Source organism: Aythya fuligula, chromosome 1 (assembly GCF_009819795.1).
Source record: "Aythya fuligula isolate bAytFul2 chromosome 1, bAytFul2.pri, whole genome shotgun sequence".
In the NCBI taxonomy this organism is placed as follows: Eukaryota; Metazoa; Chordata; class Aves; order Anseriformes; family Anatidae; genus Aythya; species Aythya fuligula.
In genome coordinates this window covers 143134951-143157882 of record NC_045559.1, presented here as the reverse complement: position 1 = coordinate 143157882, position 22932 = coordinate 143134951, and the positions used below count along the sequence as shown (strand labels likewise).

General features: G+C 42.9%; 2 protein-coding genes across 6 annotated transcripts in view; both read right to left on the bottom strand.

Moving 5' to 3' along the window:
- Positions 1–599, bottom strand: part of LOC116489741 (ranBP2-like and GRIP domain-containing protein 3) — a 34915-nt gene extending 34316 nt beyond the window's left edge. The window contains exon 1 of the mRNA XM_032188355.1: positions 433–599. Coding sequence (XP_032044246.1) covers positions 433–507 — 75 coding nt within the window. The 5' untranslated portion in view covers positions 508–599. The remainder of the gene's footprint in view (positions 1–432) is intronic.
- Positions 600–3473: 2874 nt separating this feature from the next.
- The window catches only part of LIMS1 (LIM zinc finger domain containing 1), a 62869-nt gene continuing 43410 nt past the window's right edge, over positions 3474–22932 (bottom strand). For 3 of the 5 annotated variants that reach the window (XM_032184925.1, XM_032184933.1, XM_032184904.1), the window contains exons 2-10: positions 20622–20781; positions 15270–15336; positions 12476–12596; positions 11528–11677; positions 10327–10477; positions 9468–9560; positions 8096–8144; positions 5837–5912; positions 5425–5585 (exon numbers count right to left, since the gene is read on the bottom strand). In XM_032184925.1, coding sequence (XP_032040816.1) covers positions 5438–5585; positions 5837–5912; positions 8096–8144; positions 9468–9560; positions 10327–10477; positions 11528–11677; positions 12476–12596; positions 15270–15336; positions 20622–20777 — 1011 coding nt within the window. In that variant the 5' untranslated portion in view covers positions 20778–20781 and the 3' untranslated portion in view covers positions 5425–5437. Of the gene's footprint in view, positions 4999–5424; positions 5586–5836; positions 5913–8095; positions 8145–9467; positions 9561–10326; positions 10478–11527; positions 11678–12475; positions 12597–15269; positions 15337–20621; positions 20782–22932 lie in introns of those variants that run through there. The other 2 variants (XM_032184914.1, XM_032184941.1) reach the window with 1 other exon arrangement.

Here is a 22932-nt window from a genome sequence, read left to right as displayed (position 1 = left end):
GATTAAAACCAACTCAGAGGGGCAGGCCGGGATCCCTCAGGATTAGGGCCCGCTGAATTGCATCAGTCGGCTGAGCGCTTCCCAGCCATCATGGGCACGGCTGGCGTTTGCCACCCCCCGGGCCCGCTGGGTGACAGGGAGCGGGGCTGTGCGCCCCCAGCTCCCCCTCCCTCGGCGCTGTCGCTTCAGCCAGCGGCCGGCCAGAAACCCCCACACGGAAAGGAAACCGAAACCTGAAGGCGGCTATAAACCCCCTCCTCCCCGTGAGGCGCCGCGGGGCAGGGGCAGCCCCAACCCTCCCCTCACGACGCCGGGACCCCCCCCTCCCCCCCCACCCCATCCCCAACCCCACCGGGACCCCACCGGGACCCCCCCGGGACCCCCTCCGCCTCCCCCCCCACCGGCCAAGGGAAGCGGCGAGGCCTCGCTCACCTCTCTCAGAGAAGGCGCGGCGGCCTGCACGGAGGCGACATAGCGCTCCACCTCGGCCTTGCTGCGCCTCAACATGGCGACGGCAGCAGCGCTGAGCCCGGCCGAGCTCCGGGCTCCCGCTCTGCGCCGCGCCGCGCCGCGCAGCGACGCAACCGCAACCGCTCCCGGCCGGCCGCCGGCCACGCCTTAGGAACGCTGCGCGCGCAGCGCGCAGCACGCAGCGCGCGCTACGCTCACTGCGCACACTGCGCACGCTCCCGCGCGCCCCTGCGGCGCCCGCCCCACTGGAGGGTGCGCAGGAGCCGCCGCGCCTTACGCAAATTCCGCCCCCCGCAGCGCGGGCGTCCGGCGGCGGCCCCGCCCCCGCCGAATGCGCAGGAGCCGGCGCCACAGTGAGGGGAGGGGCGGGGAGGGGCGGGGAGGGGCCATGACGCATGCGCGGGGCGGCCGTTATGGCTGCGGTTGTGGGCGGCCGTTGGGGGCTCCCTGACAGGGCTGTAGGAAATGAGTTTGCAAAGGGTCCCTCAGCAACTAGCTGGGAGCAGCCCTTAAGATGCACAGGCTGCAAAGTTTGAGACACGAGATATAAATTATTATTGTTTATTTATTTATTTATTTATTTATTTTTAAGCCGTAAGGCGGTTGCCCCACAGCTTAATTCCCAGCAGCAGCCAGCTTGCTGGAGGTGTGTGCCCCTCTCGTTTTTCTGCCAGTTCCAGGCACTTTGGTCAAATTGAGGCCACTGGGCTGTCCCCAAGTCGTGTCATATCTCTGCGAGCAGGCTGCGTTAAAAATTCATCCCCTCCTCAGTCTCTAGCGTCCCGCTGACATGCACAAGTTTCCTGCTGTACCTAAGCACTACCGACAACATCTCCACAACTCCTCCCACCTTTATTAAAAAAAATAAATAAATAATGAAGTATCCACCTTGTTTCTGTAAGCAGCAGCCACCTGACACCCTGCCAGAGTTAACCCTCTGTTTTATTATTAGCCCTATTAATGGTGATTTCTTTACACATTGGTTTTAATTTAAATTAAGAAATAGCATTTTTTTTCCCTCTGCTTTTTAAATGATGAGGATTACAAAGTTTGTCAACACCTGCCAGGCTGAGGATTAAAAGTCTTAGCGCTGGTGCAGAGGAGAATCTGAGAGCTGGCTCAGGAGTCACTGGAGGAAATTTTTGCTTTTCATGACATGAAATTGCCTTCATGCAGACCAGGTTGAGTGCCTTGATGCTGGTCAGCATCTCTGTGCAATTGGCACCACGTTGTCCCTAGTGGTTGCAACACCAGGAGGGTAGCCCGCCTGACAGGACAGCAGTTGACCATCTTTAGTGCTAACTTTACAACCAGCTTGGCTCACTGCACATCTTGATATCTTGGTAGGAACTGAGCTCAGGATTTGCCACTGCTGGAGGCAGAAAAGCTTTAGGCTCAGCTCCTTCCCCCTACAGCTACATCCATTGGGCTTTCTGAAGTGCTCCCTACTGTTACTCTAAGCAGGAGCTTCAAAAGGAATCTCTCTTCCTCGTGCATGATTGATCCCGTGCAGTAAAAAGGGGGCAAAGCTGAGGCATCCATTCCTAAATCCCAGGCCCACAGCCTTCTTTGAGAGACCTCGTGGGGGTCACGGTTCAAAAAGCAATAATAAACTCAGCCTCTTTAAAGAAAGCATGTCCAGCTATGTGAAATATTTATAATGCTGACAGGCCAGGAAGTCAGCTTCAACACTAGACCTGCAATTGTCCAGGTTAATTGTCTAATTGCTAGCTCCCTCCCTGTTTTGCACTGCTTTTAATAATGCTCTTGATGACAAAATCCATGGGTATTATTTCAATGATAGTTCACTCTGAAGACAACTCCCGAGGGAGCAGTGTGAATTTGGGCAACCCTCCACTGGAGATAGGACTCCAATAATAAGAATACAGAAAAAAAAAAAAACAAACCACCAACACCTGGAAGGTGATTAAAGACTGTGACATATCGCCTACAGAGGCTTGTGAGATCTTCCTTGGAGATACTCAAAACTTGGCTGGGTACGACTTTTAGTGTTGGTGCAGCTTTGAAGTTAGACCTGCCTTGAGCAAATGTTTGGACTACCTGGCCTGTAGCAGCCCCATCCTTCTGAAATATTTCTGTGACGCAGCAGGCTTTGAACCCCTGAACCCTTGGATGCTCGTAGTGCTACATAGTGGGGTCTGAAACACACTCCTGTTACTGACACATAGACCACCACCTTGGTGCTACTGCACTATAGCGCAGTCTTCATGATCAAGAACGTGGAAACACAGCAAAAAACATTGTGTTTGGGCCACAGGGTTACTGCGGAGCCTGGAGGAGGTGCAAACAAGGCTGCCACATTCTGGGATATAACCACACAAGGCAGGCCATGCCTCTCGGGGTCAGGGACTGTTTCCACCCACAGTAGGGCTGTGCATACAGTCAGTGGAGTGTGAAAAACCTAGAAGAACTGAATTACAATTTAAAGGAAGTATTGCTGAGAATGGTCTCCTGAACCCATGGCACAGTCTGAAATCCCAACGGTGTTATCAGGCTAGTTATATAAACTCTTTTTTTTTGGGGGGGGGAAGAGGACTTCTTGTCATGAACACAGTTAAGGACTGCATTCAGCTATAGAACTGTTACTGCACTGAATAAACATATACAATAATAACAATCAAAAATACCTTACCTAATACTAAACTGGATATTTGAGGTGAAAGCCGCATTACATTGAAAACAGGAGAGATTAAAATGTGGTAGGAAGGTATGCATTTTAAACTCAGACAAGGTATTTTCTTTAGGAAAACCTAAACTGTGCCGATTCAGAAAACAGCCAGAAGAACCAAGTTGTTCCTTACGAAGCAAACTGCAGTTTCTTTCTTAAACCTAAAAACTAAAGTGCATACATAGGTTAGGTGTATGTCTCCTTTAAATCAGGATAAGGAAGTATTTACACAGGCACAGATAGAAGCATAGGGAAGAAAGGCTGCCTCGCTGCTTTTCCACCCATCTCAAACACTCATTTAAGAGAGCTGATACAAGTGTTAATAACATAGCCTTTATTGATGACACTGGAAAGATGTTTTGAAGCAACCAGTTCTCCATAAACAGGAAAGGAAATTTTGCTTGCTATGATGTAATTACATAAAATCTGTGTAAGTCACTAATATGAAAAAGAAAAAAAAAAAAAAAACACGTGTACTTGGTAACACAGTACCATCAGGAATTCCTGAGTAACTGCATTTTCAATAGAAAAGGGAAAAATAAAACAGGTGTGCACGAACAGAAGTCAACGGTATAAAACAATCAGGTGTATGTTATAAGGAATTCTGATGACTTGTGAACTCAGTTCTTGAGGATGACTAAAGAAATAGATCCTAGTAGGATCAAACCACATATATTTACACTCACAGTGTAAAAGTAATATTGCCAGTTAATTGAAATATGCATTTCCATTACTGTTCTAGAAGTTAAAGAAGGCTAAGAAGCTAAATTTAAACCTCAGGTGTTCACATTTGTAACAAAATTCCTCTTGCATCCTGAATAATTAAGGCAAAGTATGTTATCTTTTGAAAATACCTTGTATATAGTTTCTGCATAAAAATATGAAATAAAAATAAAACTATATATATATATTTAATGGAACACTGTTATGTATGGTCCAGCAGAATAAGGCACAAAAAGTAAATACAATGCAAAAGCATATATAAAAGTTAATGTGTTACTCTGAATGGAATATAGCAAAATTCAAGTAGTTCTGAGTATGCTCATTTCTTGCAGTAGGAATATAGACTTCATACAGATATTTCATGCTAAGTCTGATGTACAGATTCATCATGTAAGCACAAACAATCAGAAGCAGGTCATTTGTACAGTAACTGTATCTAGAAATAAGATACTTTTCAAACCATCTGAAACCAGGCTCCTTAATGAGACTATTTGACCTGAAATCTGGGCATATTTTTTTTTTTTTTTTTTTTTTTTTTCCCATGAAGTGAGGTATGTTTGGTTTCTTGCCCTAGACACTTGAAGTTTTATATTCATGCTTAATCTGCACATCAATACTTTCATTAATATAAATGACACTATGTGTCCGTAACGTTGGACACATTTGCAAAGTGTGTCTTTGCAGGTATTCACAAGCATATTCTCTATCTAAAATTCCACAGAGACTACTGTGCACAGTGGTGGACTTGTACCAATTCAACGGCATTATCAGGGTCAGAAACCTTTCAGGTGAGTTGATATTTAATTTAGTCTGTAAGTGTGGTCTACTTACCAACAACTAAGTATACATGTACATGTATAGAGAATGGAAATTTTCAAAATATCTCAATTTGATTAAAAGGCATGCATCGTAATCTATTATCTGATTGCAGCCTCAAAGTCCCTCCCCACGAGTAGTATGTATAACGTTTCCATAAAGAACAGGGAGAGCAGAAAAGTCTTCACTTCCTTCCCAAAGTTTCAGCTAGTTTCTTCAGTCTTTTCTTCAGCTCTAGAGGAAACTTCTCATAGCACTTTTTGCAGACAGGCTTCATATCAAATTCAACGAATTTATTCCTAAAATGACAAGGCAAAAAAAAAAAAAAAAAAGAAAAAAGAAAAAAAGACTTTTTTAATGGCAAGGATATTGAAAAAAATAAGTATCGTGGCTCACATACACAGACAAAAAATTTGAACTCCAATTTATACATATCTACAAAGTTACTGCCACGAGGTTATATACATTGTAGACAGTAATTACAGTACTGCATGCGAGTTATGCAGCCTTTTCCCAAGTGTCCATATTTATTAGCTGTGTCACTTACAAGGCCTTTCTAATCTCATTGTAGAGCAAGGCAGACTAAGATAATGAAATAACATTATTTCGAGTTGCAGTTGTGTTAAAAATATTTTGGTTTTGATTGCCATGAATGCATGCAAAAATTTTAAATAAAAGCATCCTTAGCACTAACCAAAGAAGAAAGGAGCAGAGGTGGTGGTGAGAAGGAAAAAAAGTTTACAGACAGATTGGCTTTTTCTTTTTCTGCTTCTCTTTATCCTTCGCTTCACGTTCCCGTTTGGCAAGGCGTCGCTTAAATTCATCTGGCATTTTCTCATAACAATGTTTGCAGACAGGTTTTAGATCAATTTCAACAAACTTATCCCTTTGGAGTTAAACAGAAAAAATAAAGGGACAGAAAAGGAGGAGAGTTAAGAAGACTTAACTGGAGGAAGAACTGAACAGACAGCTGAAAAAGATGTGAATTAGTAAATGGAGCTAGAGGAAGAAAGGCACAATTTTCTCAGTGCTGATCCTATGTTTTTTGTACCATAACAGTTAAACTACAGCAACATCTACACTGTAAAGATAACCACCGATACGTTTTGAAGGCATCACACCTATCAATAAACTTACTTGAGTGTTAACTTAGTGTTGCAGGTTGAACAAGCGAAACAGTTCACACACCATGCCTTATTCAGAGCAGACACAACTAGAGCAAGGGAAAAAAGAAAGGAAATCATTAGCATTACAAAAAAAAATATTTAAAAAAATAAGCTGTAATGTTCACGAGACATGAAGAACAAGCGTTTGATTCATATATCCAGAATTGAGGACCGTAACAATAACATGGCAAGACTAGGAAGGCACATGTGAATGCTGTGCAGTGGGACTATAAAGTGTTGATAAAGCTGTTTCTGAGGGCACACACAGCGCTATGGGCACCAACAAGACTAGTTTAACAAATTTCTGACTCCCGTTGCTTGCTTCTACCTCATCTCATAGCATGCCGACCTCAGGCAACTGTTTTGTGAGGCCATGTTTCGAACATGACCAGGAGACTTTTTCAGCTGAAAAGCAATCCAGCAAAAGGGCGTTTATGTTTTCATTCTGTTTCATTCCCCAGATCCTGCTCAGACCACAGTGCCATCAACTGTAGCACTTGGCTGGTCGAAGAAAGTAACATGATCCAGGAATCAGGGTAATTCAGGTAAATCAGGGCTATCAAAGTGAAAAAAAAAGTTATGGACTAACGAGATAAATCACTTTATCATGATAAACATGAATATATTTTTATTCTTTGTTTTGGAGAGAAAGCATTTTCTCTTTGTTCTGTATCTCACTTTTCTGTTCCTCCTCTCTTTCACAGTACACCTTCCCAACTTTCCTTGCCAAAACTTGCTTCTCTTTTTAACCAAATGTAGAGGATCCAAGGCAATGCAATGCTTTTCTCCTATAATGCAACATTTTGTCAGCAGCAAACAGAAACACCCCATTGTCATGCAAAACTTTTTTTTTCCTACTCTATTGGGCCAAGCACATCCACAGAAGAATAGCATACAGTTATTCACCTGCTTGACAAAATAATACTAAGCAGATGAAAGTCTTCGCTTATAAGCAACCTTTCCAATACAGTCATAGACACCCTCTTGAAAAACTGCTGTCACAGATGTCTGTTTCACCAGAGAGAGGGAAAAAAAAAGGATACTCATCATTTGTGACAGCAGTTTTTGTCAAATTTCTGTGCAGAAGTGAAAGAAGAAATGTAGAATAATTGAAGACGCGCAATGAAAATAAAGAAATGACAACATTGCAATCTGTTCAGTTCAGTGGCTGACACACACAATATGGGAGTCAGATTACACGGTGTAATGTAAAAAATACACAGAGATGTGGTGATCAGACAAGGCTGCATTATTCATTTGCTTCAAGCCCCAGTGCCTTCATTCAGGATTTCAGCAAAGATGAAGATACGGCTTCCTCCAAAGCCTTCTGGATTGTTGTTCTGCAGGTACAGTCCAGTCCCAAAAACGCAGGGAAAGCACATCCCGGGAATGTGGGTCTCACCCTATATTTACATGACTATGAACTACTTTATGGCTCCTTTTAAAACCTAGAGGCTTCCGCCCACTTTGCTAATAGCTTTGGTTTAGGCGAGGCTAACATTGGTATTACAGTGTTTACTTCAGGCAGGTGTAACCAGGAACAAAGTAATGTGGCATTATTGCAGGTAGAATGATTTGCCTTTGGACACCCAGCTACGATAAAATGCCAAAAAGTGTCCAAAATAATCCCACCCCCCCAAAATTAAAACACTCGTTTCCACTTATGCCTTCACAGGACAGATCTTTACGATTCCTTCCTGGTTTTGTGAAATTATCATCAGCCTAGATTTTCAAGACAGGTGCCTGAGATAGATAGGCAAATATCTCCAGGAAGTGGATTGAAATGAAAGTTAGGCACTTTAAAAAATCTGTTAGAAAGCCCACCTAAATCTTTCAATATCTAAATTATTTTCCAAATCCGGATCATGATCCCTAAATTCATTTGAGAAGACGCCCATGTAGTCATTCTCACAGTTGCATGTGTTCATTTTTAAGGTAGGTGGGGCAGGAAGCCACCAGTGCATCTCCCAGCACCCCTGAACTTTGCTTGTTACTAAAGGTTTTCCAGCTGACCACAGTTCTCTTTAGACACTGTCATAAAACATTCGCTACTAGGTCTTCTTTCCATTTGGCCTCTGACTAATCAGATCTATCCTAATTTCTGATCAAGACAATGGCTTATTTTGGTTTAATGCGAACAGTCGGGGATTCAACAAGGGTCTGACTTCCACTGTTAGAGAGAACTTCCACCAAAATGTAACGTTAAGAAAACAGTCAGTAAAGTGCTTACCATCTCCTTCAATCACACGATTGCAATGGAAACAAACATCACCGAACAGCTGAAGAGGAAGGAGAAGTAATGAATTTTTAATGGAATGATTTTATCAAAGGTAGCTTCTCAAAATAACAAAACATTCTATGTTGGCTTAAGGGCAAAGTAGCTTTACTGTTTATTTCAGTAAAAAAAAAAAAAAGAGAAAATCGGCAGGTCTGCTTTTGTTTTCCAATTAAGTTTCGCATTCATCTTATCAGAAAAAGTCTCTGTAATGCTGAAGGTGAAAACATCTGTTTGCATCTGCATGACCCTCTAAAAATGTTGTGTTGTTTTGTTTTGCTATTTCTCTAACGCTGAACATTTAAAATACAGCGAAGTCACATACAGATCTTCAGCAACCATCCAATTTAACATTTGGAGCACGACTAGAACAACATACCACTTTTTCTGGCAAAAGCTGTAAGGAAATGCTATGTTTATTTATTTTTCTTAAAATCAATCGATCAATAAATAAAAGGCCAGAAATCCTTCATTCCATGGCATTTATTGCCTAAAAGGGTGCCAGCAACATTTCAGTCATCTGCTCTTCATCACTGACAAATTAAGAATCCATCTGTAATTAGAAGATGCCTTACAACTCCCAGGGATAATTCCTCCTCTTTACTTAGCCAAGCAAAGGTGTGTACGTGACACCTTGTGGTTGGCTTCCAAATAGAAATGGTTTACACCTTGCAGTGCTGGACTGCACAATTAAGGGAGTGTTAGTGTGAGGTCAGAGGTTGGACTCGATGATCTCGAGGTCTCTTCCAACCTAGAAATTCTGTGATTCTGTGAGTCTGCAGGGAACTGTACGTAGCTCTTATTTAAATGCAAGCGGTCACTAGGTGGTGTCCTCTGACAAAATAAAGTCTTTGTAGTCTTAGGCAGCTGAATGAATGAGCTGGGTGATGCTGTGTATCCTAACACAGATCATCTTAGAGTAGCAGAAAAAAACACGCTACTCACAAAGGCTTCGTGTTAAACCACAGCTCCTGAATCGCAAATCTGCTTTAACTTCTTGGGAAAGATTGGGTGTTATTAGCTGCTCTCACCTCGCAGACATGCAAAAGCTTGAAACAGCTCTACATAAGCGCCACTAAGCTTGAAGAGCAACTCGATACTGATTAGCCCATCTAGTCTTTGTGAAATCCCTGAAGTTTTCTTTTTCAATGCCAGATTTATAATTAGAGAAACTGATAAAAATTAACTGCAACAGAGCATCTGCTAATTAGCTTTATACCCACAGGTGATTATGAGAAAACAGAATAATGCCTATGGTCTTCCACCTCCTTTAATAAAATCCATTCATGAGTTTAACAACACAATTTTGAAAAATAGGCAACCTTACCTGATTGTAGTGGGTTTCACAATATGCCAAGCCTTTTCTCTCATAATGACGATGACCCAGGAATGGCTTCTCACATTTCGCACACACAAAATGCTATGAAGAAAATTATATACATTTTTGGATTACTTGGAAGCAATTGTAGTTTTTTGGAAAGCAAATTAAATGATGTGATAAAGCAAATTAAATGATTAAACGTCACGTCTACTGAGCTAGCTATGCCGTCTTGCAAAGGAGAATTAAAACTTGTCTTCAACATTTCAATCCAAAAGTTACAAAAAAAGCAAGCAAAGTGATGTGTTATCAATTAATAGAATGAATGGAGATTAAATAATAAGCACCATCATTACACTCTTGTGAAGAAAGCTCTTGCTGGAGGAGATTTTCAACACAAAAGGAATAGGCTGCTTATCTTCCTAAGTTAAAAGGAAGATATGGAACTAAGTCTTGTACATGCCCTTGAAATATGAAACCTTCCCATGAAGTGCTTTAAATGTGGCAGGTAACTGTGAAAGACTTAAGAATATTATGGTGCCCAGTAGTATTACAGCTGTCACAGAACTTTACTGCCTTTCCATATATCCTCCTCTTCACTTTGTGAAATTTTCTTCTATAAGGAGCTGGCAGTGCTTCCTCTGATTAATGATTTTAGCTTCACAGTCAAAGGTCTCTGCAAGGTTGGAAATAACTCTCATTTCACAGTGAAAGACCAGACATAAGAAGGTTGAAAATGGGATTAGGAGAATGCATATACTAATTATTCCTGCATCCTTTTCTAATCCTTTCATGTAGATTGATCAGCAATATTCCAGCTATGTTAATATTTAAACTTGTGAAAGACAATGTATCAGCTATTGTTTACCTCCACATGCCACTGTTTGCCCATAGCATTCACCACTCGTCCTTCAATTGGTCTTCTACATGCTCCACAGATGGGGACACCCATTTTGTCATGGCAGGGTAAACAATATAATTCTCCCTTCAACTCACGAGCATCAGCAGTAAGCTCCTTCCTGTTCAAAAGTTAATTAATTGAGAGCATGAATAAAGGAACTGAATGATTTCAACTCTTGAGAGTTTCTGGAGATAACCTAATTTTTAGCATTTGTTTTAGAGATTGGATTTATACTACAATAATGGATCTAGCAGCATCAAATATGGCAATTCTTTTTTTTTTTTTTTTGAAACAAGACTGATTCCATAGTAAACTGAGAAAACCCTGCTAAGTACAATGCATTAAGTCTCTCTGAAAATAGCTACTGAGCTGTTTTCAAACGTGTTTGAAAGCTGTAGTCATGCTTGGCTTCTATTCTGGTCCTCTTATCACCTGTTTATTTTAGATTTACATAAATGTAACTGAAAGGAAAATGCAATTCTTTACTTTTTCCCTATGGCATTAAACATCAGAGAAAGAAAAATATGAGCTGACACTGGCACTGACGCAATAGTACAGGTTGCTTTTCAAATAAATCAGCCTTTGTTATGGCACTGAAACGATAGCTTCCTTTATACCAAAAATAAGCAACTAATAATACAGTGTGCTGTATCCTACAACGTCCCCTGATCTGTGCATCTGGGGATGTAGAAACACGAATTTATGTAGACTACACTTGCAGAAGCTGATAAAATGAGGTAAGGGAAAGCTTCTAAGAAAATGTCTTTAAAAGGAATGAACAAAGTTTTCATGCAACTCAGCTAGAAATAACATAGGCAAGATAATAAGCAGCTAAGGAGGATCACTTTTCTACCCTTTGTTGCAGAAGAAGAAGCTATCAGTCATTTTGCTGCTACAGAAACATCTATCTGTGCCCAGACTTCATATTTCCTACGGAAATGCTGAAAATTACAATCTTTCATTACTCCCCAACATATCGGCTGTTGTCTGAGCGAAAGGTCTAACTCCACCATCCCAAAAGCAACAACCAGACACACATCTGGCTACAAGGCACCCCAAACCTGTCCCTCTTGCCTGTGTAACAGGACTGGATTTCACTTTAAAATGTACATGGATGAAGCAAAGAAAAACAGCATTTTCTTGTCTTCCTTTGCAGAACTCAAGTTACCCGCAGTTTGCACAGTTGAAGTGATCAGGGTGGTAAGGATCATTTTTGAATATGAGAGGCTGTTCATCAATAATGGCATGGCACTTCTGGCAAATGTACTTTCCCAAGCCTCTGGCCTTTTCCCTGTTATGGCAAGGACGGCAGAGATGCCTGAAACAACATAAAAAACGTAGGTAAGTACCAGCACCAGTTAGTACAGTGAAAAATATAGATCAAACATCTATTAGAACTTCATTTCAATCAGCCTTTTTGAGGAGAAGGAGGGCTATCATATTTCCTATCATTTCAGGACTATAATTTCTTCAACTTGTTTGAATTTAAGCTGTGTCAAAAACACAGAAAACAACTTTCACTACAGATTCTCACTGCTGAATATTTTATTCTCAAACTCTTAAAAATTTAGCTTGGAAGCTGGATGGCCACACAGGTCCTAATTGTATAAAAGCAACTCTGTATGACATATTAAACTTATGAAGTCAATGGCCATATAATCCACTTGCAAAACATCCTTGTGATTACAGCTGGTAAATAAGGGAAGGCTCCCAATGAACTGAAAACATTTATTGATGAATAAGGTGCTGAACTGGACTCAAATTGGAAACCCATGTTGGAAAAACAAGAATTGATTTAAAAAAATACAATACTTCTGCATCTCTCTTGTTGTCTCTCTTATCAGAATGTACCCTACCAATCCTGAAATGTCACTGGGTACAGACGAGACCTGGTGTTGACAAGAAATCTGGGGTTGAGGTAGATAAATGGTTAAGAATTTATGTGCTTATTCTAAGATATCCATTCTTAATTTTGTGATGCGCCCTCAGACCTTTTTCTCATAAAAGCCACTTCAGTTACTCCACCTCAACTGGAAAGTTTTAAGGGCCATAGCTGCTAAGTCCCACCTCTCATTTCATTTTATTCATGAGCAGTAACACAAGGATGAAGGCCTACCTCCCAGCATTCTTGACAAATCCAATATCTGCCAATACTTGTTGGCAGATGTCACAGCAGAAGCATTCTGGATGCCAACTGTTGTTCATAGCCTTAATAACACGACCAATAATGAACTCACCTGCAAGAAAGACAATACCAGGATTTACAATACCATGCTAGACAATGTTAAAAGAAACCCACAACCGAATCACTACAATTACATCATCATCCTCTCCTCATATACTGCCCACCTCCCCCCAAATTTGGTAGGATATATTATTTTCAGTGTTGCAGTTCTGGTTCTAAACTCTGGAATTTGGGTTGTTTTTGTTTGTTTGTTTTTTGCTGTGGGTCAGAAGCAGATGTCCTTGCTGATGGACAACCTTCTGTTCTTTATATATAAGTCTTTCTCCACCTTCTCTCTGCAATTATCCCTTTCCAGTCCTATCTGTTTTTTCTTATCTGATCTCAAACTCTTGCACAATATACAGAGTTCTTTTTATAATATGGCATTCTTGTCTCTTTATCATCTTTGTCTTTCTCCTCTTTTAGAAGAGGGCAATTTTAAGTTGTCATTTACACAGTAGTGGCTTCTACTCCACTAGGCCTGTAATCAAGCCTTGAAGGGGCTCTATACTGAAAGCACAACTGAACTGAGCTTGGGTGGCCTTGAACCTATTGAAAAAAAAACAGAAAAGAAAAAGAAAAACAAAAACATGAAGTCAAAGCGCAAAGATGCAATGGGAGAATGCTCTTGTTAAACAGTAAATCCAACACACACAACAACTTCTAACCTACTACAAGGAGTCCTGTCCTGCAAGGCATTGAAAAAGTGTTAAAATTACTGTTGTGCATGCACTGTGTGACTCCACTGCACAGGCAGTGGAGCCATGTCCACCACACAGGGGACACGTGTTTAGTTGTTGTCTACGTGGATGTTGCAGCCAAGGCCCCTGAGCAGTGCCCCAGAGCACTCTGCCTAAAACGTGCTGGGAGCTCAGCTTCCTGGTGCTGAGGAAGGCTGAATCCTGGCTGCAAAGAGCCTGCAAATCAAACAGCTGTCAAAGGGGAGCGATCAGTCAGATAACAGATGTGAATGAAAGGAAGTCTAGCATGCAACTCTGTGGCATTCCCATGAAGTCATCGCTTTTCAAGAATAAAACCTGACGGACTCTAAAAATGTCAGGAAAGCTTGAGGCATCGCTGCTGACAACAGCCCTGTTGATTTTGGCCACTCTTAGTAAATCCAAACACTGGAAAAGCCCAGTTCCAGTTAGGACCCATGAGGTGCTGTAGGTAAAAGAGCAGAGTGACCTGGGAGGCCGCCCAGCCAGCCAGTCACACCCTCCAGCAAAGTCACTTACTTTCAACCCATCTGTCAGAACTAGTCAGTCTGCAAAACTGATGAGGTTTTAACAGAGCTGGTGCTATGAGGAGCCAGGGTAGGAGCAGCTGAAGCTGTTCTAGATGAGGAGCTGTGCCAGCTGGGCAGCAGAAACCCTGGAGACACATGGTGTAGCTCCTCCATACCCCTCTGCCTGGGACCAGAACAGCTTCTGGTATCCTGCAAAAGGCTCCTGGGTGCTGAAGAGGTAAAGGCTCCTCTGCCCAGCCCACCGAAGGCAAGTAACAGTGCTAACAGAGAGGAGCAGAGCTCAGCCATGTGTGGACAATGCTGGTGTGCAGGAAGAGCAGCACTTTCTGTTTAAAGAGGTTAGAGAGGAGGGTTTGCAAAAATCCTTTGCAGGCCAGAAGCAGGGATGCAGAAGGGGAAGCCCTGGCACAGAGGAGCAGGAAGGGGACAAAGGAAGGGGACTGCAGAGTGACAGGAGGAATACAACAATTCCTCATGCTTAGGAAGTGACTGGCCTGCCTGTAGAAGGAATGAAGTGAGACACTTTCTGGTTTGTCACATACTTCAGGTTTAGCTCAGATATCATCAGTAAGCCCTGTCTTCCTCTTCCCCTTCCCCTGCTTGCTCAATTCTGCAGCTTTAAATTCAAAGCTCCAGAACATCTGCTTCCCCCTTTTCCAGCACCCAGCCCCTCCCTCTGCACAAGGGAAAGGCCTTACCAAGATAAGCAAAAGTTGCAGTGGCTTGCCAAGGCACCACAGAAAAACAAGAGCTTCCAGACCAGATCAAGCAGTGGTACAGTAATGACTTGGGCAGCCCTGCCCAAGCAAATGTGTCACACACAGAGAACACAGAGGAAAAAAAAAAACAACCTTGCAATTGATTGCAGCGTAGCAGAAACGCAAGCATTTACATCATCGGACAAATTGACAAAAGGCAGCCCTCGGTGTTACACAGGTTAGACATCAGATGCTGAAGGAATTTGTTTCAGAAGGATGAAAGGGGACCAGCCAACTTATCAGTTGGTGGTAAGAGGAGATGATAAAGACTGGCCCTGCTTCCATGGAGGAGGAAAACACGGATGGGTTGTAACTGTCAAAAGAGGTGACAGACTCGCTGGAGGGTTTCAGCTGCATGAGAAGGGCTGAATATAAGCACATGCACGTAGATGCAGGTAACCACGAACGGTCTGTTCATTGGGTCACTGGACCAACAGCTTAATTGTTCACTCAAATAATGCAAACCTTTTTTTAAAAAAAAATACTGTTTGATGACCTTTAGGAAAAGCAGCTCCCCAAGTTCTCTGAAGCCTCCTTCATTCTGGATCATTCTGGAAGTTCAGATGTGTGGGGCCACCTCCCCGAGGAGATACAGAGGGGTTGCACATCTTCCCCCAGCAATACGCGGACTTCCCATTTGTGATCAATGTGAAGCACTTCGCCTCAGCGGAAAACTTACCACACTGATGGCAGCACGGGGCGAAAAGCATTTGGAAATCGTGCTCACAGTACTTCCTCCCTTCAAACTGCAAATGGAAAACAAGCCGAGAGTTAGAGGGATTAGGAGCATGCCCCTGATGTAAATACTGTCACATACCACGTTGTTTCCAGATGCAACTGGGTAGTAGAAGATGAGGAGCTGTACAAAAAACAAACCTGACCATCTGCTAGAAAAACAGGCACTAAATTCACCCACCTTAAGTCAGAACATGGCATTAAGAGAGTACTATTCCTTTAATACTGTTTAGAGCATGTGGCATTTTTCTGTCACCCCTTTACCTCACAGCGGATGCCTGAATTTTGACAGACTGACGACAATCTGATGCAACCGATAGGATTCTGGGCAGGAAATTAGCTTTCGAAAACCCTTCCTGGGGGGAAGCATTTTCTCTGAACCCATTTGATCCCTTCCCCACTCTGCATTTCCTGTAAGAATGGCCCAGCACACTGGAGGAAGTAAGTCTGGGGGGGAGGAAGAACCCCCAGGGACTGAAATCCTCACAATTTATGGAGCAGTGCAGGCAAACATACAGAGAAATCATGCTTTTCCTTCACCATGGTGGTTTGAGGAAATGTTAAGGAACAAAATTCTCTAAATTGACTAGGTGAAATCGGGACATGATCTAAAGGGATTTGGAGCTGAATTTTTTCAAAGCTTAGAGAAGTTCAGTTGTAGTTCAAGCTCATGGAGAAAAAAAACTATGGAAAAAAAAAAGTTCAACAGCACTGCATTAGCAACCTAACCAAGGAATATGTAAAAACATGTAGACGAGTATGTCCTGAAGTGAAGGGAAATGTTTAGATACCTCCAGGCACATCATTAGTAGACACAAATGCCAACTAGCATGTTAAAACCAGACAGACAATATCAGGTATGTTTGGATTTGAATGTCTCTGTTTAGTACACTGGAAAAGGGATCGCAGGAAAACCCCAATTCCTTCTTTGTACTGAGTCTAACACAAAATGAAGCAAATAACACAAAATACTACCCACAAATTAAGTTTTGGTGCATGGATAGAGAATACAGCAATATCCCTTTGCACTATGAAATATCAAGGAGCAAATACAACATAGTCATTACTTGTGCAATATACAGAGCCATCGGCAGGGTGGTGATTTAATGAAATAGTCTAGAAGTCACTGGAAACTTGAGAGCAGAAACTTAATTCCTGTGCTCAACCTGAACTGCACCTACAAGGATCAGAGAGACACATGAGATACATACAGACTCTTCCAGAAGCCTATCCTAGCGATTTATCAAGTTTTTTTTTTTTTTTTTCAGTGTAATACTCTAAAACAGATGAACTTTTAATTGGAGTTTTTTGTTGTTGTTGTTGTTTAAATTGAGTGACAGAGGACTGACTAATGAAAATTAATGAAAATTATTGGTTCGTTGAGAAGGGTGCTTGCTTCCTGCCAAATACAATCCTTTTTAAACTGAAGAAAAGCAGAAAGCTTCCAGCTTTGTGCAAACAGTTGGTACAATGGAAGATGCACAGGCTTGCTTGGATTTCAGAGCCACCACATGTTGACCTGGGCTGACCAAACAGGTTTGTGTCAGGCAGGTTGGCTACTATTCCGTGTTGTTTGTATTTTCAACCTGCCTGACTCATTTGTGCTGCATTTGTGGATGACCCAGCAGCTCCCCCTCTTAAAGAAAGCCTTAAGCTTCTCTAACAGATCCCACAGCATGTGTTTGAAAGGCAAAGTCATCGAACTATTGCCTGGTGGAGGTCCATGGGTTAGCTGCATGGTTCTGTGTTTCATTTCAGAACATTTCACCACAACATTATCTCCAGCTGATCTCCGCATCTTTACTAACTCAGGTCACGGGAAGGCATGCCCAAAACCTGCTTCTTTAAAGACATTTCCTCTAAGGGAGTTTTTGGTAAAGCCCAATTTAAGAAAACACTCCACGTGCAAATGGAATAGAAATAAATCTGAGAAGCTCACTGCAGCTGCACTTTCCTTTTATCTCGCTATAGGTTGTTCGGAACAACTTCGAAAATAAACAAAAACTGAAAGGAACTCTCCTCTCATTTAGGCCTCATAAAGCAAAAGTCCTGCGTCTTTCTATTTCAGTGATCATTATAATAACAAAGCCATACAGATTCCCCTGTTATAGGAGTACTCTTGGGAGTCTTTCATAAGGATTTTGCTTTCTTTCTTTCTTTTCCTGTGGGATGCACCTCTCTAAACCCTTTCATCTCCGCCCCTCAGCACGGAGCAGGCTGGCCTTTTTCTGAAAGGGCACAGAAAGGGGCTCTTACTGCCCCCAAAGGGCTCTTAAGGGCCCCAAAAGGGCTTCAAACAAACAGCTGCACTCCAGGTAGGCTTCATCTCTCCTGATTTCTGTTGTCTGAAGGTGAAGTGCTCATGGTCCACACTGGGACAGACCTCTAGGGAAGGACAATTGCTGAACCCAGGAATAACACGGTCTTGAGGAAAAGCCACCGAGTAATTACAAGGGGAAGAGGGACAACCTGTTCCTCTGGGCACAGTGCCACCAAAGCTGCCCATGCAAGCAGGCTGTTCTGCTGTAAGTACAGGACTGCACGCTCTGCTGGGTTACAAAACTGTGTGACAGCAGCTGTAGGGAACGCAGACGTGTCCTGCGGTGCAGCAGACCTACCTACACCTGAATTTCTTCCAGCACAGCCCGACCAGTTCCACCCCACCACGGTGGAGCACGCAGCATGGCAGCTTATCACGTGGCAGTGTTTGAGTGCAAACGTGATAAGCGGCTTAATGGCTAACTGGGGGAACTCTGCATCGCTCGTGATAGGCAGGGGGAGAATATTTGACTTCCCGAAATCATTTCCAAGGAACACTAGCTTAGCTGAACGGGGCACAGAACAAACACAAAGTGATGCAGGTCTACCAACAACGCCTGTGTTTACCCACAGGGAACCTGCTCTGAAAAACACATTGCCTGGCCACACCTCCACATGCAACTCGTTAACGGGTGCATTAAACCAGTCGGAAGAAGATAACCTTTCTGCCCTTCTTCTCCAGTCATGGTTTCCTCACAGTGATACAGATCATCTCAGAGCACTGTCAGCCATCTCCTGATGGCAAACCTAAGCCCACCTTCTACCTGCCTAGGGCTGTTCCTGTTCCTGCCTCTCCCCCAAAATGCTGTCACCCATTACATTCCCGACTTGCTGAACTAACTCACACCAAGCTCTGCCCTTGTCCCTCCTTCTCCCTAAGGAGCAGCACCAGGAACTGTGCCAGGCTTTCCACTGCCATCATCTCGCTGACCACTGAAGCGCTAGGTGAGAGCTGTGCTGGCAGCACGGGACACGTGTGGACACCCTAAAGGGTGCAGAGACAGAGGAGCGGGCCCTGCCGGACATTTCCAAGTTGAAACAGCCCCAAAGGCACAAGGGCTGGCACAATATGGACCTTCGCTTTCTGTAGAAGGTGCCAAGTACAGGCCAACATAGATGGGGGAGGAAGGCTGGGAGAGATTTCTGAGCCATCATCTGAACCATCATCTCTTCAACAGCGGCAGGCAGGCTTGCTGGTATAGAGAGAAACTGCAACATCTTGTGGTAGACACTAGGAGGACCAGAGGCAGAAGGGTGGCCTGCAGTTCAAGCCACACACATGTCTTTGGATATTCCCTTAATCCCAATCATCATCTTATCTCTACAGTAGCTGTGGCAAATGGTAGCTTTTCTTAACTGAGACTTTCCACTTTCTCTGTAACGTTTCTCAAGAACGTGGCAGTAGGAGGCAAAATGCACACATCCAATATATTTAAACACCATCAGGATGCTTTCCCTGGCCAAGGAGGTTCAGGTATGGCAACATGTGAGCAACAGGGAGGTTGTAATATTCCTGGACTAGGTGCAAAGATAGGACTTCCTTTCCACTGCAGTCCTCCTCCATCCTCTAGGAGATACAGGCTTCCTGGAGCAGTATTTCTCAAACTGTTACCTCAAACAGGACCATCCCATTTTCTGAAAGAGGTTTCATGAATAAAGCCCTCGTTATTTAGAGAAAATACATTTTATTCCTTTAAGACAATTTTATTAACAAACGTTTTAGTTCTAAAATATTTCTATCACTTTACATTTGCCTCAGGTCTCAACACTCAGGGCAGGCAGTAACTCAGGGTATATTAACAATTATAATGCAATGCGTAAGTATCTAGGGGGTGTTTTGTTTGTGTTGCCTTTTCTTAATTGCGACCGTTTTGCAGCTCACCTTTTGATGTTTTGTGGACCACTAGTGGCTCATCTGCCACAAATTGTGCAACACTATCCCTACCCCGCTGAAAAATCTTTTGATCCTCAAGCAAGGTGAGAGAAAGCAAAGGCAGGAATCCCTTTTGCCATTTTCTTTTCCAATCAACACTCCTCCTTCAGCCTCCTCCTCACCATATAGCACAGCTCTGTAGAAATAAAAATACTACTGTGGAAGATGAACTGTTTTGCTCTTGACACACTGGCACGCTCTGTGTGAAAGTGGATTAGAATAGGATTTTCAGATGCAACTGAAGAAATTTGATACTTTTGAGAACTCTGCCTTTGTCTGCATGAGCTTCTGCTCCCCATTCACAAAGTTGAGGTAATAATTCCCTGTCTCCTATGATCTACCCTTCCTTACACCAATCGCTTCATGTTTTATGAACTAGTCTAAAGCTTTCACTAAAGCCATTTTGCACTTGAAATAGCTGAGCCACCTCTGAATCCCCATGGAAGGGGAAGACAGAAGAAAACAATTCTGATACCAAAACACACCTTGAGCTTAAGGGCAATCCAGCTGGGGCTAAGAAAACTGAGTGGGAGTGTTTTTGTTCCCTCAAAGGCACGTTAAACTCCAGGTTTACCTGATTCTAGGGTTGACCTGACTTAGGCCCCATCTGGTTTGGGCTGTCAACACACCTTAACCTCAGCACGCTGGCTTACAGGTCATCCCTACCAGCAATAGTCAGATGCTGTGCTGGTCTCACTCCCTCCGCAATAAACCTCCTGAGGACTGCAGGATGCTGGCATTTCCCTCTATATGAGTGCTCTCCTCTAAGAAGGATGCTTTCCCTCCATTTCTGATACAATATATAGTGCTTACAGATTTCAAGAAAAAAAAATGCAGTGGGAGGAAAATCTCCAGTGGTTCTTTTCTCAACTGTGATACCGTTAGGCTACACGTTTAAATAAGGTTATCCACACTGATGTCCTCCAAATGGGCACAAAAACATTTCCCCTTTTTTCTCCCTCTACTTTTTCTCCCTCTCTCCCAATTTCTTTCACAGCACTTCCTAAGCTACTGATCTGCCCGGAGTTACTTCTCCCGGCTTACCTCGTAGAAGAGCCCTTCGGGGAACTGCTGGAAGCACTGGGCGCACACGAAGCACTGCTCGTGGTACAGCTCACCATTGCTGTTGACGATTTTCTCTGCTGGTGCAAAGCCGCCTCTACAGCGCTCACAGATGGCATTCGCGAGCGCATTCGCCATGTTGCTGCCATAAAAAAACAAAGGGAACAGAAAGAAAATTAGCCCCAAAAGGCAATGCCACTGACTGTGACTCAAAGTAAGATTTTCCATGGACTTAATGTCTTGTGGTGTTCCCTTAGCAGTAGAACTGCCACTTCCACCTGTCCCTAAACTCTTTAAAAACAAAAACCTTACAATATTATTCTAATAACAATTAATTAAAAAACCAAAAAAAAAAAAAAAACAAAAACCACAGGAGCAGTGTTACAGATACATTTACTGGCGTTTTACAACATGAAAAGGCAGGTAATTCAAAGTAGTATTATAAAAAATGATAAAATACATTAGAATAACAGAAAGCACGGGCAAATGTTAAGAACAACTGAAGACTGGCATCACATTGGAAAATATAAATGACAATTCTATAATAATTCATAGTTCTAAAGTACATACAACAACAGTGCTTCAAAAGCTCTAAGCAAGCAATATGGAAGATCAGAAGGTGTTTAGTCTGGCAGATTACTGAAAACCAGAGCAAACAGTTTTTCCTGACATCATCTTTGCTTGCTTGAAGTCGTTTTAAAAATTTGGTTTAAAGTCAAGGGATTTTGGGTTGGTTTGTTATGGCTCGTCTGAGTTAGAGCAGCTCACAGCACCCCAGCATCAGGCCAGGGACAAGGTGGAAATTAGGAATGCTCTGGCCATGATGCTGGGATGCTTCACCGTGACCCAGGCATAGGTCAACACCAGGGAAAAAACACTCGAATAGCAACCTTGGCTGCTTCTCAAAGAGCATAAAATGACAGTGTGCTAGCTGCAAAAAAGCAGAGGAATTAGCAGCTTCACTGGGATCATGTCCGTATCTGCAACAGCCAGCACAACTGCGGTACAATTAATTAAGGCCCTAGTACTAGAAAAAGGCTCATTCAATTTTTCCTTTGTAAGCATTTTCTTACTTATGCCTGGAATCCCAAAGCTATGCCTTTCAGGATCACCTCTCTGCCCTGATATCATCTGATAGCAGATTGATAGCAGATGATAGCAGAGCAAACACAGGGTGATGGTTTAGTTTCACGCAATCATAACACAGCTGACGAAAAGACTGCCTCGAACATCTATGTGGAAGCTTGTTAAGACATTATTTTACATGTATGTGCACACAGGCACACGTTTTGATACAGAAATCTGTTGCATTTGTAAGTGCAGGGCACTCGGTCCTGTGCAAGATGCCCCCCAAGGGTTAACACCTCTTGGCTCCCACCAGCTTCAACAGGAATCAAACCCATTCCTTGCACAGCACCACGTACACCTATCACATGGCTCAAAAAGGAACGTGCTTTATCTATTTCTTACGCTGTGCCACGGAGGAACCCTACACAAGGTCACATCTGACCAGTTATTATTAGCTGGCTTTTTTTTTTTTCCTCGCTCTCTGAAGCTCTCTGCAGAAGAGGCCAACAGTGACTGCTATCAAAATATTCGCTGTCCTCGCAGTGAAACAATGACTGGGCAGATTTCACAGAGGAGGTCAGACCGGGGAATGGTCTATCTCATGCGTAAGAGACAAGCACACTGAAAAAGTGCAGTGATTACACTATAAAATGTGCTTAAATATAAAGTTAGCCACACTAAGTTCAGTGGGGGGGAAGAAAGTCACTTCATCCATACTCTTTATTAATTTAAATGAGCGGTAATCATAATAAAAACTGTGATCCTTCATCATCGCCCCAACAGTTCCTGAGTACCAAGGATGTTATGCTGCAAAGTTACTTGATGTTAAGTGCTGTCAGAGACAAAACACAAGCAAAAACATGAAACAAACTTTGAAGGCTAATGAAAGCACAAAGTCTGCCTCCTCGATATGCAAAAGCACTCGTATGCTTTGATTTGAAACACATGTTGTGAGAAATCACCGATGCACGCGACAGTTCTGTAGTAGTGAGATAGATGGGCTATACGTTTGCCCCAAATAAGCAACAGCCTAAAAATCTGAGACTACTTGGCAAATGCCAACCCTGTTTCAACTGCTGATAAAAATTTCTGACGCAATTACAGATTAAGTTCACAGCAACAGCTCAAATTTTCGCCGGTGATTACAACTGGCACCGTACCAAACACAGAGCAGCGGCAGAGAACGGCTCCCGCAGCCTGCCCAGAGCTCAGAGGGTAAAAGCCC